The following is a 16,358-nucleotide window of genomic DNA, read 5'->3' on the forward strand; positions in this document are numbered from 1 at the left end:
CAGTCTATCAACCTTCTTTGGCTAGCGAATAGGTAAGTTGTCCCAATATGTTGTCCAGATACTTTTTAAATGTTGTCAAGGTTTCTGCTTCAAATCTCTGTCTCAGCAGTTTGTTTCTCCCACAGCTCTTTGTGTAAAGCAGTGCTTCCTCTGGCTTTAGTCTTAAATGTAATAAGCACAATGGTGCATTGTACCGTGTCTGTGTGCAAAAAAATATGCAGCTTGTCACTTTTTTAATATGCACTGTGCTCTTCCATATTGATATGAATAGGATCTGTACAATATAATTGAGTTTGCTGGTGTGCTGCAGAGTACCTGGGTTACATAGTTGTGGAAATAACCTAGGGAATGCAGAAGTGTTTCTTCCACAGTGTAGCATAGTGGTTAAGGCTTTGGACTTACCTCTGGAGCAAACCTCTTCATCTGCTTATGCTCCAGTTTGAAAAACAAATGAAATGTAACTGATTGTATCTGAAATGTTGTATGTTACCTTGTATAAATGCGTCAGCCATATAAGTAATTAAACATGCAACTCTGCCCTTTGAGAATGGATGAATAGATAAAATAATTATTGGTTATAATTATATTAGGCTTTATAACTGTACAGGTCACTTCATAAACATCCGGTGGTATGATGTTTCACAGATGGTGATGGTGATTTATTGTTGTATCTGAGCGATATGGACTTACAAGTAAACTGATGCCATTTTTAGTATTTAGTAAGACAAATGCATATATGTTTGTTTTCCACACACAGACCAAGACATGATACATTTTCTCACAATAATATGGAAAATTAGAGAAATTAGAAAATTTTTTTTTTTCTTTCTTGAATGAAGCAACTACCCAGGACAACATTAATTTTGCTTTTATGCCCAATAAACACTGAACTAACATCTTGCTATTACAACCTGCCATTATAAAAGAACACATTTTACTTCATTCATTGTCCTATTACTAAATTCTAACAAACTAGTATGGTTGTTTATTCGACTTCCTCCAACTTACAATAACATTAAGAGATCTTACCAGAACCAAAGCAAGTGAAAGTATGTTTCGCAGTGCGGTAAGTCACTGTAGCCATTATCTCATTTTTTCAGCTTATCTGCTCATACAGTACATAAGCAATGAAACAGAAAACATTTTATTCAACTTTGCTTGACAGAGACCTGCTTTGTGAGAGGGTATGTTATAGGCACCGCACATCCATAGAGGGCCTTACCATATGTAATAAATTATTTTATATTTATTCGTTGTACTTCTTGCACTCTCATCCCAGGTAAAACCAAACCATTTCCAAACCGCAGAGTTAACACTACTTGTTCTAAACTCTTCCTCTTCTGATCTTTTTTCTCCATTTGTTTTCCTCATGCTTATCAGCACCATCAGGTAACATGGGTGGAATCGTCACAGCTATATTTAGAAACTGCAGAAGTTGTCAAAAAATCATAAATACAAATTGGACAATTTGAAATGGGCTTTTGCATATTGAATTTTTTTATAAATATCAAATTGAGAATTCAATATATTGCTCTTCCCTACTTGTAGTAGAAATTATCTGCTAAATTGCAACTGACATTATACTTATACTATCTCGGGCATTGTATCATATTTATTGTGGTTTGCTGCACAGATTATGAATGTGAACTTGGAGTATTTACATATACAGTATTTTATTTGCACTGTTGCTTTGGTTTGGGTGTCAGAGTTGACTGTCTATTTTATTTTTATCACTAATCCATTTGTGTTTCTATATTAATAACTTAAGTGGGGAAGTAGTTACTCTTTATATGTATAATTATAGAAGTAAGCTAAAATTATAGAAGCATGCCTTATAAATCCTGGCTTTAACATTTATCACTGAGTCTTGACTTTTATATGTTTGAACCAGTTCCCCATTGACCCTATTTTAATGTACAAGAACAGGCGCAGTATTTATTTTTTTAAATTTATTTAAAGAATACAATTTCCTGGAACAAATTAATGCATAATATGATCGTGAAAAACTACTCTATGTTTCTTTTTAAGTCGTCGTTTCAGATTTTAACCCGATCGTTTAAGTCCCAATCAGTGCATAAATGGTATTATTGATTAGAAACTTGGTTTGAGTAAAAAAGTGTACACTATAGTTTACCAGAAATACAGTGTTACTCTGGGTGTAAATTAGTGCTGGGAGGTATACCAGTTCATACTGAAAACCGTATTTTGTTTTTGTTATGATATGGATTTATCTTATACCGCAACATCGGTTTAAATAGCCTAAACAATGTTTGAAACGTGGCACAGCGGGAAACTGTTTAAGGGGACCTTTTTCACTGCCACACCACTAAACATGCATGCAACGGAGTACATATGTTAGTGGTGGTATTGAGCGGTGAAAATGGACAGAGAACATTCTGAAACTGAAGCTGTAGCAGACGATAAAGTTGAACACGATGACACAGAAGAACTTTTGCCGAAAAAAGGATCCGTGTCTGTTGTCTGGAGATACTTTGGTTTTAAAAGGTCAGATGTGGACCAAACAACTATTTACTGCAAATGCTGTTGAGCTAAAGTTGTCGCCGAAGGCAGCAACACAAGCAATTTGCTGCACCACCTTAGCCACAAACATGCTTTGGAGTACCATGAATGTATGGAACTAAGATTGGCACCCTCCATGTCCTCAGGTAAAACTGAAAAAGCTAGAGGACACTTGAGTCAGACGTCACTTGTAGACGCGTTTGCTAGAGGTACTGTCTACGACAAAAAAAGCAAGCAGAGGATCGACATTAACAGAAAGTGTAGTTGGCTTACAAAAAATATTCACTATTTATTCCTTTTCTAAGACATGTTCAATGCAATACAACTTTTGACAAGCACCACTGGATATTTTACTAAGTCTAAATGCCTCTTTGGATGGTTGAAAATACAGTGCATCTGGAAAGTATTCACAGCGCATCACTTTTTCCACATTTTGTTATGTTACAGCCTAATTCCAAAATGTATTAAATTTATTTTTTTCCTCAGAATTCTACACACAACACCCCATAATGACAATGTGAAAAAAGTTTACTTGAGGTTTTTGCAAATTTATTAAAAATAAACTGAGAAATCACATGTACATAAGTATTCACAGCCTTTGCTCAATACTTTGTCGATGCACCTTTGGCAGCAATTACAGCCTCAAGTCTTTTTGAAAATGACGCCACAAGCTTGGCCAGTTTTGCCCATTCCTCTTTGCAGCACCTCTCAAGCTCCATCAGGTTGGATGGGATGTGTCGGTGCACAGCCATTTTAAGATCTCTCCAGAGATGTTCAATCAGGCTCTGGCTGGGCCACTAAAGGACATTCACAGAGTTGTCCTGAAGCCACTCCTTTGATATCTTGGCTGTGTGCTTAGGGTCGTTGTCCTGCTGAAAGATGAACCGTCGCCCCAGTCTGAGGTCAAGAGCGCTCTGGAGCAGGTTTTTATCCAGGATGTCTCTGTACATTGCTGCAATCATCTTTCCCTTTATCCTGACTAGTCTCCCAGTTCCTGCTGCTGAAAAACATCCCCACAGCCTGATGCTGCCACCACCATGCTTCACTGTAGGGATGGCATTGGCCTGGTGATGAGCGGTGCCTGGTTTCCTCCAAACGTGACGCCTGGCATTCACACCAAAGAGTTCAATCTTTGTCTCATCAGACCAGAGAATTTTCTTTCTCATGGTCTGGGAGTCCTTCAGGTGCCTTTTGGCAAACTCCAGGCGGGCTGCCATGTGCCTTTTACTAAGGAGTGGCTTCCGTCTGGCCATTCTACCATACAGGCCTGATTGGTGGATTGCTGCAGAGATGGTTGTCCTTCTGGAAGGTTCTCCTCTCTCCACAGAGGAGCTCTGGAGCTCTGAGAGAGTGACCATCGGGTTCTTGGTCACCTCCCTGACTAAGGCCCTTCTCCCCGATCACTCAGTTTAGATGGCCGGCCAGCTCTAGGAAGAATCCTGGTGGTTTCGAACTTCTTCCACTTACGGATGATGGAGGCCACTGTGCTCATTGGGACCTTCAAAGCAGCAGAAATTTTTCTGTAACCTTCCCCAGATTTGTGCCTCGAGACAATCCTGTCTTGGAGGTCTACAGACAATTCCTTTGACTTCATGCTTGGTTTGTGCTCTGAAATGAACTGTCAACTGTGGGACCTTATATAGACAGGTGTGTGCCTTTCCAAATCCTGTCCATTCAACTGAATTTACCACAGGTGGACTCCAATGAAGCTGCAGAAACATCTCAAGGATGATCAGGGGAAACAGGATGCACCTGAGCTCAATTTTGAGCTTCATGGCAAAGGCTGTGAATACTTATGTACATGTGCTTTCTCAATTTTTTTATTTTTAATAAATTTGCAAAAATCTCCAGTAAACTTTTTTCACGTTGTCATTATGGGGTGTTGTGTGTAGAATTCTGAGGAAAAAAATTAATTTAATCCATTTTGGAATAAGGCTGTAACATAAGAAAATGTGGAAAAAGTGATGCGCTGTGAATACTTTCCAGATGCACTGTATGTTGTCCAAATTATACTTTAAGTTGTTTGCAAAATTTGTTCAATAAAAAGGTTCTATATTTTGACTGCAACTGTCATGCAATGTGATTCCTTCTCTTCATTAGTGCCACCCCCTTGAAAACTATCACATTATGGGGCCATGAAAACCTGTATTAATACTTGTGCGCACATTAAAATGTTTTTCTGTACAATGTACAATTCTCATGACTGGCTAAGAATAACCTATTCCGCTGTCTACTGCAGTAATTGCAGTGGAAAATGTGGTTAACATCCACTCATGCATGGGGAAAAAAATACCGTTGAATATTGTGAAACCGGGATAATTTACAAAAATACTGTGATATAGAATTTTGGTCATACCGCCCAGCACTAGTGTAAATGATGTGTTTGTATTGGTTCTATGTGCGTGTGCTTTGTGAGAGCTAGATTGGCTTAAAATTTTCAGAGATTAACCTTAGCAGAATAAGAATGAAATATGGCATTCTGCAACAGGTCTTTTTTCTTACTTTAACATCTTTTTATAATTTTTACCTGATTTATTGTGGTTTTGCTCTTAGGTGGTCTGGTCGTAATCACAGAGAGAAAATTGGTGTACATGTGAATTTTGACCAGGTTTTGAACATGGAGCCTTACTGCTGCAGGGACTCGCTCTCCTCAATCCACAAGGAGAGTTTTACCTACGACCTATCTGCTGTTGTCATGCATCACGGCAAGGGTTTTGGCTCAGGACACTACACTGCGTACTGCTACAACACTGAGGGGGGTAAGTAAAGCAGTGGGTCAAGTGGTTTGTGCAAAGAAGTGCATTGTTCAAGTTTTGCTATAAGTTCAAATATTTTGAAAGAAATGGTAGGTTAATGTAGTTGTCTGGATTTAGTCAGATTAAAATAAAGTGGGCTTTGTAAAAAAAAAAAAAAAAAAAAAAAATCAACTCTTTTATTAATTGAATCGAGGCAATGTCAGGTTAAACTTGTTTAAAGCTATGCAGTTTGAGGTAAGGATTGAAGTGTGATTTACAGCCTAGTGTCTTAGCTGCAAGACACATTTTGTGTTTAAGAAGTAAACCTAACCTGAAGAGTGATCAATTCTTTTGTGTTTTAGATTTGTAATTAATTTAGATCACCTTGCACAGATTAAGGAGGATTAATTTTTCTAATAAACAATGTCAAAAAGCTTAATTTTAATCCTCTCTATTTCATTGTATAACAAAAAAAAATGTGAAACTTCCAGTGGGATGAATAGTTTTTATAGGCACTACATATACAGTGCTGAACAATGGGTCGCTGTTTCTAGCCTTGTTGACCAGCATCATGGGCTTCATGGTAGCCATCAGATCATTGTATTTGGTAACCCCAGCTCCAGTGTTTTTGGCTGCTGAGTGAGTGCCAGCATTGTAATCACCATTGTTGTGTGGTTAGTAAGTTAGTATAGTTAGCATATCCTCACAGGTGGCACAGGGCTTTGCAGTAAGGAGATTGTGGGTTTGCTTCCCGGGTCCTCCCTGTGTGGAGAGCGCTTTGAGTAGTAAGAAAAGCACTATATAAATGTAAAGAATTAAAGAAAGAATTATTATTTGTCCCCAAGGGCAAATTTGGATTTTTACAGAAGCTCTTGAAATAAAAAAGACATAAATACATACATAAATTGATAAACACATATATATATATATATATATATATACATATATATATATATATATATACCACACACTGCGGTCTGAACACATACCAGTATGACTAAAAATGAATAAAACTTTTAAAAGAAAGAAAACCTATTTCGCTTCCCGAGTCCTCCCTGCGTGGAGTTTGCATGTTCTCCCTGTGTCTGCGTGGGTTTTCTCCGGGTGCTCTGGTTTGTTCCCACAGTCCAAAGACATGCAGGTTAGGTGCATTGCAGATCCTAAATCGTCCCTAGTGTGTGGGTGTGTGTGCCCTGCGGTGGGATGGCGCCCTGCCTGGGGTTTGTTTCCTGCCTTGCACCCCATGTTGGCTGGGATTGGCTCCAGCAGACCCCCGTGACCCTATAGTTAGGATATAGCGGGTTGGATAATGGATGTATGGATGAAAAAAACCTATGACTTGACAGTTACACTGAGGCATTATGCAGGTGTATTTCAGAAATGCAATAAATAAAGGTTTGTTAAGTTTTAAAAAGAAACTAATGTAGAGAACTGGAAATTATTTCACAACATAGCAAAATTCATATACCCCTTTTGTGTGTTTATCCAATGAAACACCAGATATGAAATTGTCTTTAGAGTATTAATCTCTCTGTTTTTGATTTGTTTTTTTTTTGTTTGTTTTTGTCTTTTAATCAGGTTTCTGGGTCCATTGTAATGACTCCAAGATGAGCGTGTGCAGCGTGGAAGAAGTGTGCAACACTCAGGCTTACATTCTCTTCTACACTCAGCGATGCACACAAACCAGCGTAGCTTGAGCTGAGAACCAACTCATAAAACTCAGGGCTGTGACAGCACTGCAACAGGAACTCCTCTTACCATGCACCTCAAAATGGCTAACCACAGTATGTGAATTGGACATGTCATGCAACAGGTTTTCATGGGAGGGGGGAAAATGAGGGAAGTGGACAAAAAGGAATGGAAACACAGGCACAGGTGGCCTGGAGAAGAAGAACTACACTGAAGGCGGAGTGACGCTAAGGAAGGAGGTGGGAGCCTGATATGGTGCACTAGATTGAGAAGAGACTTGTGTAGCAGACATACGAAGCTGCTTGAGAGAGTGGAGGAAGCTTAGCAACAGATTTGGATTTTTCATTATTCTTCATCTTGAGAGGTGAACCCAGACCAAGATAACACTTGAAATATGGCTGGCTTTGCTGGTCAGTCTTCTCCCACTCCCCTAATCGAAAATCAGTATTGAATTGGCTGGCTGCCTACTGGCAGAACCGAATTCACCGTATTGTGTTAAAACTTTTAAATCCTCCTTACTCACTACTGAGGGGAGGGGAGGCCTCGTTTATGGGATGGCTTTTGTTCTCAAAGAATAGCAAATGTATTTAATCCTATTGGATGAACCCTTACAAAAATCTGATGAGTATTGATTGAGCCGTGCATTTACTTAGGTGCTTCCTCGCTTAACCTCGTTTGCAGAGAGCCAACATACAGGGGTAGGGGTGGGACCATCCCTGCTTTAAAGTATGCAGTTTTGGTTTAGGAACTCCCACAGAATGTGTTTGTGGCCTATAATAAAGAATTATGTTAAGAGTAGGAAATAAAGGTCAGTAATACCTTCTTAATGGTGCCATTGCTAAAGACTTTTGAGCCATTTTTATGTAGATTGTATTTGTAGGACTGATGCGATTTGGGGGCTTTGCCAGTGTTTTTTCACTCTCTATATTTTTATTTTAAATATGTCTCTGGGAATAACTGTGTTGCGAATAGGAAATGCATTGGCATATTGTGAAATACTGCTGCACAAGACCGCTCAGGGCAAGAGCTCTGCTGGCCTGTTTCAATCTGAACTGACATGCGCTCAGTCAGTGGAATTTACTTGTTTTATTGGCTGAATGTATGCCTTGTGAAGTCCTCAAAATAGTTTAGAACCCGAGTGTTTTCTAATCAGTACACATGGAAACACTGAACAAATAGCATATGAATGTAGACTGAGAAAATAATCTTTCACCCAAAGGATAAAGAGGTTCAAAATTACAAGACAGAATGATGCATCTTAAGATATATACTCCATCCATCCATCCATTTCCCAAACCCACATATTCCCAATCCAGGCTGCACACCCAAGTATCTGGAGCATGACAGGAGAGTTATGGGTGCAGGCAGATAGTAATTCTGTTGCTAAATGGATTATCTGCCAATAAAGATTACCAAAAGATATTTCTCCCCACCACCTTGCTGTTATTAGTAGACCGTTAGCAACATTCCTGTCTATCTAAGAACAGAGTGCTCGTATTGCACTTTATGTCCTCTCGATGAAGGCACAAGATTAATAACGCAAGTCTGCCATAAACCTTTGTTTTCCCAAATAAAATACGAGCATTACCTTTGGCATGAATAACATATGAGTGGCTGAACTTTTAAAGTGGACATTATCAAACCTGATAACTCCTATTCAAGGTCGTGAGTGGCCTACATCTAACATGACTGCATTAGGTGAACTCTTAATAACTCATGTACTTGAAGAGAAATAACTGGTTTTAAAACTTGAACATTAAAAACAAACTTCGCTATAATCAGCATTTCTGCTGTCTCAGCAGTGCTTCAGACATGAGTGAGGCTGCACTGAAGTGTCTTTCTCACTACTACTGCAGGGAAGGGATCTCTGATTAGGGAATTGTTGGCTTACTGAGATTGTAATGGCACATGCATTTAAGTTAGTGCCCTTAACCCAGCAAGTTAAACTAAAGCTAATGTTGCATTACATGACTTCTAGTTGGAGGGTATGCCAGAGTTGCTGATCTCGTCACCGGAGTATGTTGTGAGGGATGTCAAATTACATGAGTGCATGAGAATTTTCCAGCAGTTTTACACTTCCAAAGAATTGCATGCTTGCCCAGCCCACTGGGGCAATAATATGCTCTCTGACAGAGTCAAAGGGTTTACAGGTATGGCGAGAGAATCTGCAATCCGGGATCCCAACACCACCACCCCACTTCGGTTCTGTTGTGGTACCTAAAACAGTTTAGTCTCCTGTTTGTCAGCTCCCAATCACCCACATTCCTTCTTATTTATTGCTGCATTATATGCATTTTACTACCAGGTGAGCACTCATTGGCTGTTTGTTAGTTGTCCTGCACACAGAGTTTGCTCCTATGACTTATTTAATTTTGATGGGGCAAGTTGCAGACTAGTTTGACTGAGTCACTGGGTAAGTCAGACTCCACAACTAGCTCCAACTCCTTATGATTATGTAAATGATGTCTGCGACGGAAACACAGTGGAAAAGGCACTGACATGGCCTTAACTTGGATGGAATGTTGCCCTTGCAGCATTAAGGCATTTAAGTTACTAGAAGGGGGATTCATTCAGTGAAGCATGTTGTTGCTGCCCAGTGCTTAAGTAGAATAAAATCCAGATACTGTAATTTCCAAGACAATTGAAATATATTAAAGCCACAAGCGACACCCAGTCGCCCCAAAACTAAACTGTTTGTAGAGTGAAGTCCGTTGCTCTGTGCTCGAATTGTAGGCAAAGAGTACAAGCAAATTAAATATTGAGACCAAATAAGTGATGCGGTGTATAAAAATATTACCCAGGAGTAACCAAATTTAATAGAGGGAATATGTCAACATCTATAGAAGTTTATTTGGTAAATTAAAAATCACAGAATTCTCTCTTGACACATTTGGGACATGTGTCCGTCACCCAAGTATGACACGGCTTTTACATTTTGGCCTGTTAATGTTGACCCGATACTTGTATCTGTTATTAAATGTCTAGCAATCGTCAAAAACACACAGAATGCAAGATTTGTTTTTTCTTGCATAGATACAGATTTGGGGGCTCAAACAGTGTCTATAAAGTATACAACCCCATGAACGTTTTCACATTTTATTGTTACACTATGTGCGCTACCAGTTTAAAATAGATTGAGATCTAAGTAATTGATATACAAACCAGGGTATTCAGCATTCACGTTGGCATTGCACCATCTATTAGAAAACATTTAGTAATGCATGTAGCAATATAAAGCATTGCTTTTGTCCTGCCAACAGGTGGCACATCACAAACATTTTTAGTAATAAAATGCATTACTACAAATGTTTGTGATGCTCCATCTGTTGGAATGACAAAGACATAGCAACCAGATGAATACACAGATACAGACATTTATCCTTTTATCAAGGTAGACGACACTGAATCTCAGTGTATTTAATTTGGCTTTTTTGATGCTGAGCAACAAAAAAGGAATCTTTAATGTCAAAGTGAAAATTGATCTTTACAAAGTGATTTAAATGAATTGCAAATGTAAAAAGCAAAATAATTGACTGCATTCAGTAGTAGTAGTCAGTATTTAGTAGATGCACCATTGGCAGTCATGACAGTCCTGAGTTTGTGACCTCTGGTCTCTACCAGATTTGCATATCTGGACACTGCTGTTTTTCCCTATTTGTCTTTGCAAAATTGCTCAAGCTTTGTCAGGTGGCATGAGGATTGTGAGTGAACAGTCTGTCAAGTCCAGAGACAAAACCTCAGCTGGATGTGGATCGTTAATCAGCCTACACATAAAGCAGGTCATACGTTAGACTTAGTAATTACTAAAGGACTAAAAGTTGATATAAAGCAGGTCATTGATACGGGTCTTTCAGACCATTTTCTTCTACTTTTTAATATAGAAATAATGATAGAAAACACTCATGAGAAGCATATTGTTAAAAAACGCTTCTTTGACTCATCAGCAACTTTAAAACTTACATTCTAACCAATCAGTCCGTTTATAGTGCCAACTATAATAGCGAGGAGAATGTAAATAGTAAGGTGGAAAGATTTAATACTAAAGTGAGGGCTGCTGTTGACTTAGTTGCACCTGAAAAGACAGTTAAAAAATCTTCTAGCATTGTTATACCATGGAAGACCCAAAGAGTGTCTGATTTAAAGAGAACATGCCATAGAGCTGAGCGTAAATGGAGGAAGACTAAACTAACTATTGACTATGAGATATTAAAAGTTAAAATAACAGAATACAATAACACAGTCCGTCTTGAGAGGCGCTGCTATTTCTCTAAGATTATAAATAACAATGCTAGTAATCCCAGAGTCTTATTTTCGACAATTGATCATCTGTTAAACCCAGGTAACTCAAAGGAATGCCTCCTAAGTACTTCCAGTAAAACCTGTGAGGCTATCGCTGTATTTTTCAATCAAAAAATTAATGATATTAGAAATAACATAGTATATCTCCCCAACACTAAGGATCCTCCGAAACCCCAGTACTCCATAATAAATAAATTAGAGTCTTTCACTAGGATAGATTTACCTGATTTACATAAAATAATTTCTCAAATGAAACCATTCACCTGTGCCCTTGACCCAATACCAACAAATTTTTTCAAAGAAGTATCGGGTGTGCTTAGTGATAATGTTCTTGACATAGTAAATTCGTCATTAGATACGGGGGTCTTCCCAGACTGTCTTAAGACTGCGGTAGTTAAACCCCTACTTAAGAAAAATAATCTCGACCCCTCTGCTCTTGAAAATTATAGACCCATCTCTAACCTGCCTTTCTTAAGTAAAATTCTAGAGAAGGCAGTCATTATGCAGTTAAATGAGCACCTCAATAAACATGCTATTCTTGATAAATTTCAGTCAGGTTTTAGAACAAATCACAGCACAGAAACTGCACTCGTTAAAGTAGTAAATGACTTGCGGGTAAATGCAGACAGAGGCCATTTATCTGTTCTCATCCTCTTAGATCTGTTGTTATTGTTGGATCTGGACTTTGAATTGGCCATTCCATTATATTGTCGTTGTTGTTTTTAAGACATTCCTGTGTAGTTTTGGCTTTGTTTGGGGTTCTTGTCTTGATGGAAAATGGACCGTCCAATAAGCAGGTTTCTTGCAGACTGTGTCATGTTTTCCTTCAGGATTTCCCAGTGTTTTGCTGCATTTATTTTTCTTTCACGAGCCTTGCAGGGCTAGCCAGACTCTGAGCTTTTTGGCCATCAGAGTCTGCTCTATCAGACCGTAGTGAGCTGACTTCAGAGTTTTTTGTGTGCCTTCTCACAAACTCTTGCTGAGATGTTGTGCATGTTTTTTTTTTCCTCCTTCACCGTAGCTTTCTCTTTGCCATGCTCCAATCTTAGCCACTGTATCTTGTAACTCCTTCAGAGTTCTCATAGGTCTCTTGGTGGCCTCCTTACTAATCTTCATCTTCTTGTATGATCACTGAAGTTTTTGTGAATGGTCTGCTCAAGGCAGATTTACAGCTGTGCAATACTCTTTCCATTTCCTAAGGACCAATTTAACTAGACATTCAGTGACATGGACATTTTGTCTCTGTCCCCTCCCCTGCACTTTAAATCACTTTTTCATGATGTTGTTTGGAGTCTCGTTTTTGTCTTCTAGGGGCACATAGACTAAAATCAATTGAAATCCCAGACAGGTGGCCTCTTATTGAACTATTTCTATGACTTCTAAAACTAGCTGGTTGCACCAGTGATTATTTAGGTGTGTCCTATTAACACTTATACAATCAATTATTTGTGTTTAATATTTCTAAATAATTGGCTGCTTTTCAGAGATTTGTTTTCACTTTGACATTAAGTAGTCTTTTTCTGTTGATCGGTGTAAAAATGTCAAATTAAATCCACTGTGACTGCAGTGTTGTGTCACAATACAATGTGAAAACTTCCAAAGAGGTGAATACTACTTCTTCTTATATGCACTGTATTTGCTCCTTCCCAATCTTTTGATTGCTTAAGCAATCCCCTGGATTCGGTGACGTAGTTAACTCTTAACCAGGTTTACAGTAACTCATTCCTTTTACCATAAAAGTTTAATTTTAAGCCAACTAAACATTCAGGCATAAGAGAACGTTCTTCCAAAAACGTGAAAAAGAAGGGAAAGTCTTAAACCATGCAGTGCTGCAGCAATATTTTTTAAATATGAAAGGCAAGTACATGATATTACACTTTAAATAATCATGGCAGCTAATTTTGTATGGCGAAAACAAAGTAGATAAATAAAACTGTTGCATACATACAGATATATACTGTATATATTCACAAAATGTTATAGCAAAGCCAGTTAATACAAGCTTTGTTTGATCTCACAATACATCCTATTGAAAAGGCCTCTAAAGCCCATACTGGGGCAATATTTGTGATAATTTTAACGTCTTCTTTTTTTACGCCACATAAATTGTACATATTCCATTAAAAAAAACAAAAACTGGCAGCTCATTGACCTATACCATTTTCAGTCCTGGATGACCACAGTGCTTTTAGGTCTTTGCTACATGGAATCTGCACTTTAGAAGACCGTTCCTATTGTTGGTTAGATATACTGTACTGTAATTTATTTGTTCCAAAGGGGAAATTAAGACTTTTGTAAACAAGTTGTTTAATTCTGTGCCTCATTTCTGCACTATTCTCTCTGATGATGTTGATTTTGCTTTTCTAAGGGATATCATTAAGATGTATCATGGACCAAAGCAGATCAGTACCTCTTTCCTGCTCCTTCACTTTTTTTTGCAAGTGTTTTAATGAAAATTTCAAAATGAATACAAAGGTACAAAAGGGACCTACTTATCTAGTAAAGCCAGTGTCACAAAATGTGACTTCTAGTTGTGGCGTATGTCATCACCAGAACATGTTGGCTTAAATGACATAAAATTGCTGGGCATGTCTACTTCACTGACTGAGTGCGGACCTTCCAGCCCAGTCATGCTCACCTTTTTTTTTTTTTGGGAACAGTCAACAACATGTTGCGTGGTGGAGCCGGTGCTGTCCAAAGTGTTAACAGGAACATCTGAGTTTAGCCACACTGTCTGCCCCTTATTCCTTTTCCATTGTGTCGTAGTATGTAAAACGACACCTCAGACAGACAAACTTCTCTCCTGTTTGTGAGTTTTAAAATACATTCCTCGTTTCTGCATTCTGTGCTTTTTATTTCATTGTTTTTTCAGCTCCCAAGCTCTCAGAGGCCACCTCTGTGACTAAAGACACAATCCCACCTGTTTAATTTTAAGTTGCTGGGCATGTTACAGTACATGACTGGCTTCAGGGGAGGGCACCGCCAACTGACTCCAATTTGCTAACTATATGCAAATGAAGTCTCTGTCTGAAAAGTTGTGTTATTTACCATGGCCTTAAGATGTTTGGTAACAGGTTAAGCAAACAAAAAGCAATTCAAAATATGAAAGCATCAGTTTTAAGAATTGAAGAAGCAATAAAGGATTGTGGATCTTATTTGAACTAAAATTAAGCCAAAACTATTTTTGCATTAGCAGTACTAATTGGCTTCTCATGGGAGAGAATCTTGACTGGAATAAAAATTGTCAAACAATGTGAGCTTTCAGGATCAAGACTGAGTATCCCTACCTTAATGGCCACCTCAGAAAAAGAAAATCTGCAATATCAGAAATACCCGACAATGTAAGATGAGCAAGAGCTGACATAGCACAGAAGCAAATAGTTGGTTTCTTTAACATTATGAACTGGTTTATAAAGTGGAGACTGGTTAAAGCAAAAACCTGCACCAGCCCTACATATCCAGGCTGTTACACAAATGCAGATACTGTCACCAGTTAATAACCGTCTTGTGAAGTTCCTCTAGACAACTGGCCTACTTGCACTGCCTCGCATATATACTCAATACATTTTAGTTTAGGCCTTCAATAGTCAGAAGAAACCAGCAAGTGATAGAACTAAAATGTGATTGTAAATATTCTCTACAAAAAATATTTCATTTCTTAGTATTTGGAACATGGTAAACCACTGCAGAACTGCCATTATTCATAAGGCTATAATTCCCGTCTTTCCTACACAAAGAAGGTAAAGCATAGGACTAGAATAACAAATGGGGATTACGGGTTTGTCATCTGTCTTGGTGTTCGATTTTTCCAACTACACTGCATTTTATCATTCTGCTTTGTCTTGCAGAAAGTATATATATACACTGTATGTGTGTAAAATTTTATATATATATATATATATATATATATATATATATATATATAAATAGGTGGGTGTAGACAAGGATGTTGAAATGTGTACTTCAACAATAGCACAAAACAAAGCACAATTCATTTGACATCCTAAACTGTGTGTGCAAGTTATGACAAGAGGACACAAGTCTGATCTAGCTCAATTCTTCACATTGCACAAGAAGATTCAGGCCAAGGCAGAAACAATGTATAATGTATGAATGGCTGAAGTGGGTGCTTGGAACACAGCCTTTTTTTCTCATTGTTCGTTTATATTTATTTCAAGACTCTTAAAATACTTGAATGCTGGGTCACTGGGCATTTACTTTTCTTTCTTACTCATGTACTGTTGCAGTGTTGCCCTCACTCTACTGTCCAGTGTTGCCATTTAGCTGCTTAAAGTGGCCATGTCTGGACTTTATCAAAATGTTCAACAAACACAGGAAGATCTTTCTAAACTGCTTTCTACAATCTTCCTAAGACAGCAAACCTAAAGTCACAGAAACTGCTAAACATACTTGGTATTGTTGGTAGAACAAGTCTCATGCCGACTTATAAATGAGCGGGGGAGACTGCAGAGATGGCTCCTGGTCTAAGACATTTTTAAACTGTATCTGTGGTATGGACCAAAGCACTGTATCTGGATGGGTTTGCCTTGTCTATCTGTGTCACAGCTGGGTGGGTGGCCGGCCGGCTGGCTGACGGCTTCCATTTGGTGCCTTGTTAACTATATTTCACTAGAGGAAGCGTGAAGTTACAAATGGACCAATCCATTATCAATACATCCTGTTTTTTTGAGTCTTTTGACAGGTGTGTTAATGTTGTAATTTTCTTTTTTTTCCCCCAAAAAATATCTGTACATGAATACAGAATGTCTTTTACCAGCAAGTTAAAAATCTACTCTGGAAGTTTTGTAATATACTGAACACATTTGTTTTACATAAAGATGTGTTTCTTAAATTTTGCTGTTTGTTTTTAAACTAGGTTTTCTCAAGCTTTCCATCTTCAGATCAGTATTTTCCCCCCCAACTCTTTTGTCATCGTGGAATTTTAAATCATGAGAAACACAACACTCCTCTGAGATGACTGGCGCAGTAAAAGGAAAAACCAAATCGTCTTTTCTTTTTTTGGAGAGTCTGAACATTTCATCTAGAGCACCTGTACCAGTCCACACATTTCTGAGACTCTAAGAAGCACATGGTACACCGCATAATTAAACAAGG

The 16,358-nt window shown here is 38.3% G+C and overlaps 1 protein-coding gene across 2 annotated transcripts in view; it reads left to right on the top strand.

The window, feature by feature from the left end:
- usp49 (ubiquitin specific peptidase 49) overlaps positions 1–16,092 on the top strand; it is an 86,202-nt gene extending 70,110 nt beyond the window's left edge. For both annotated transcript variants that reach the window (XM_028796635.2, XM_028796636.2), the window contains exons 6-7: positions 5,074–5,279; positions 6,834–16,092. In XM_028796635.2, coding sequence (XP_028652468.1) covers positions 5,074–5,279; positions 6,834–6,952 — 325 coding nt within the window. In that variant the 3' untranslated portion in view covers positions 6,953–16,092. The remainder of the gene's footprint in view (positions 1–5,073; positions 5,280–6,833) is intronic.
- Positions 16,093–16,358: the final 266 nt, after the last annotated feature.

Source organism: Erpetoichthys calabaricus, chromosome 3 (assembly GCF_900747795.2).
Source record: "Erpetoichthys calabaricus chromosome 3, fErpCal1.3, whole genome shotgun sequence".
Classification (NCBI taxonomy): domain Eukaryota; kingdom Metazoa; phylum Chordata; class Cladistia; order Polypteriformes; family Polypteridae; genus Erpetoichthys; species Erpetoichthys calabaricus.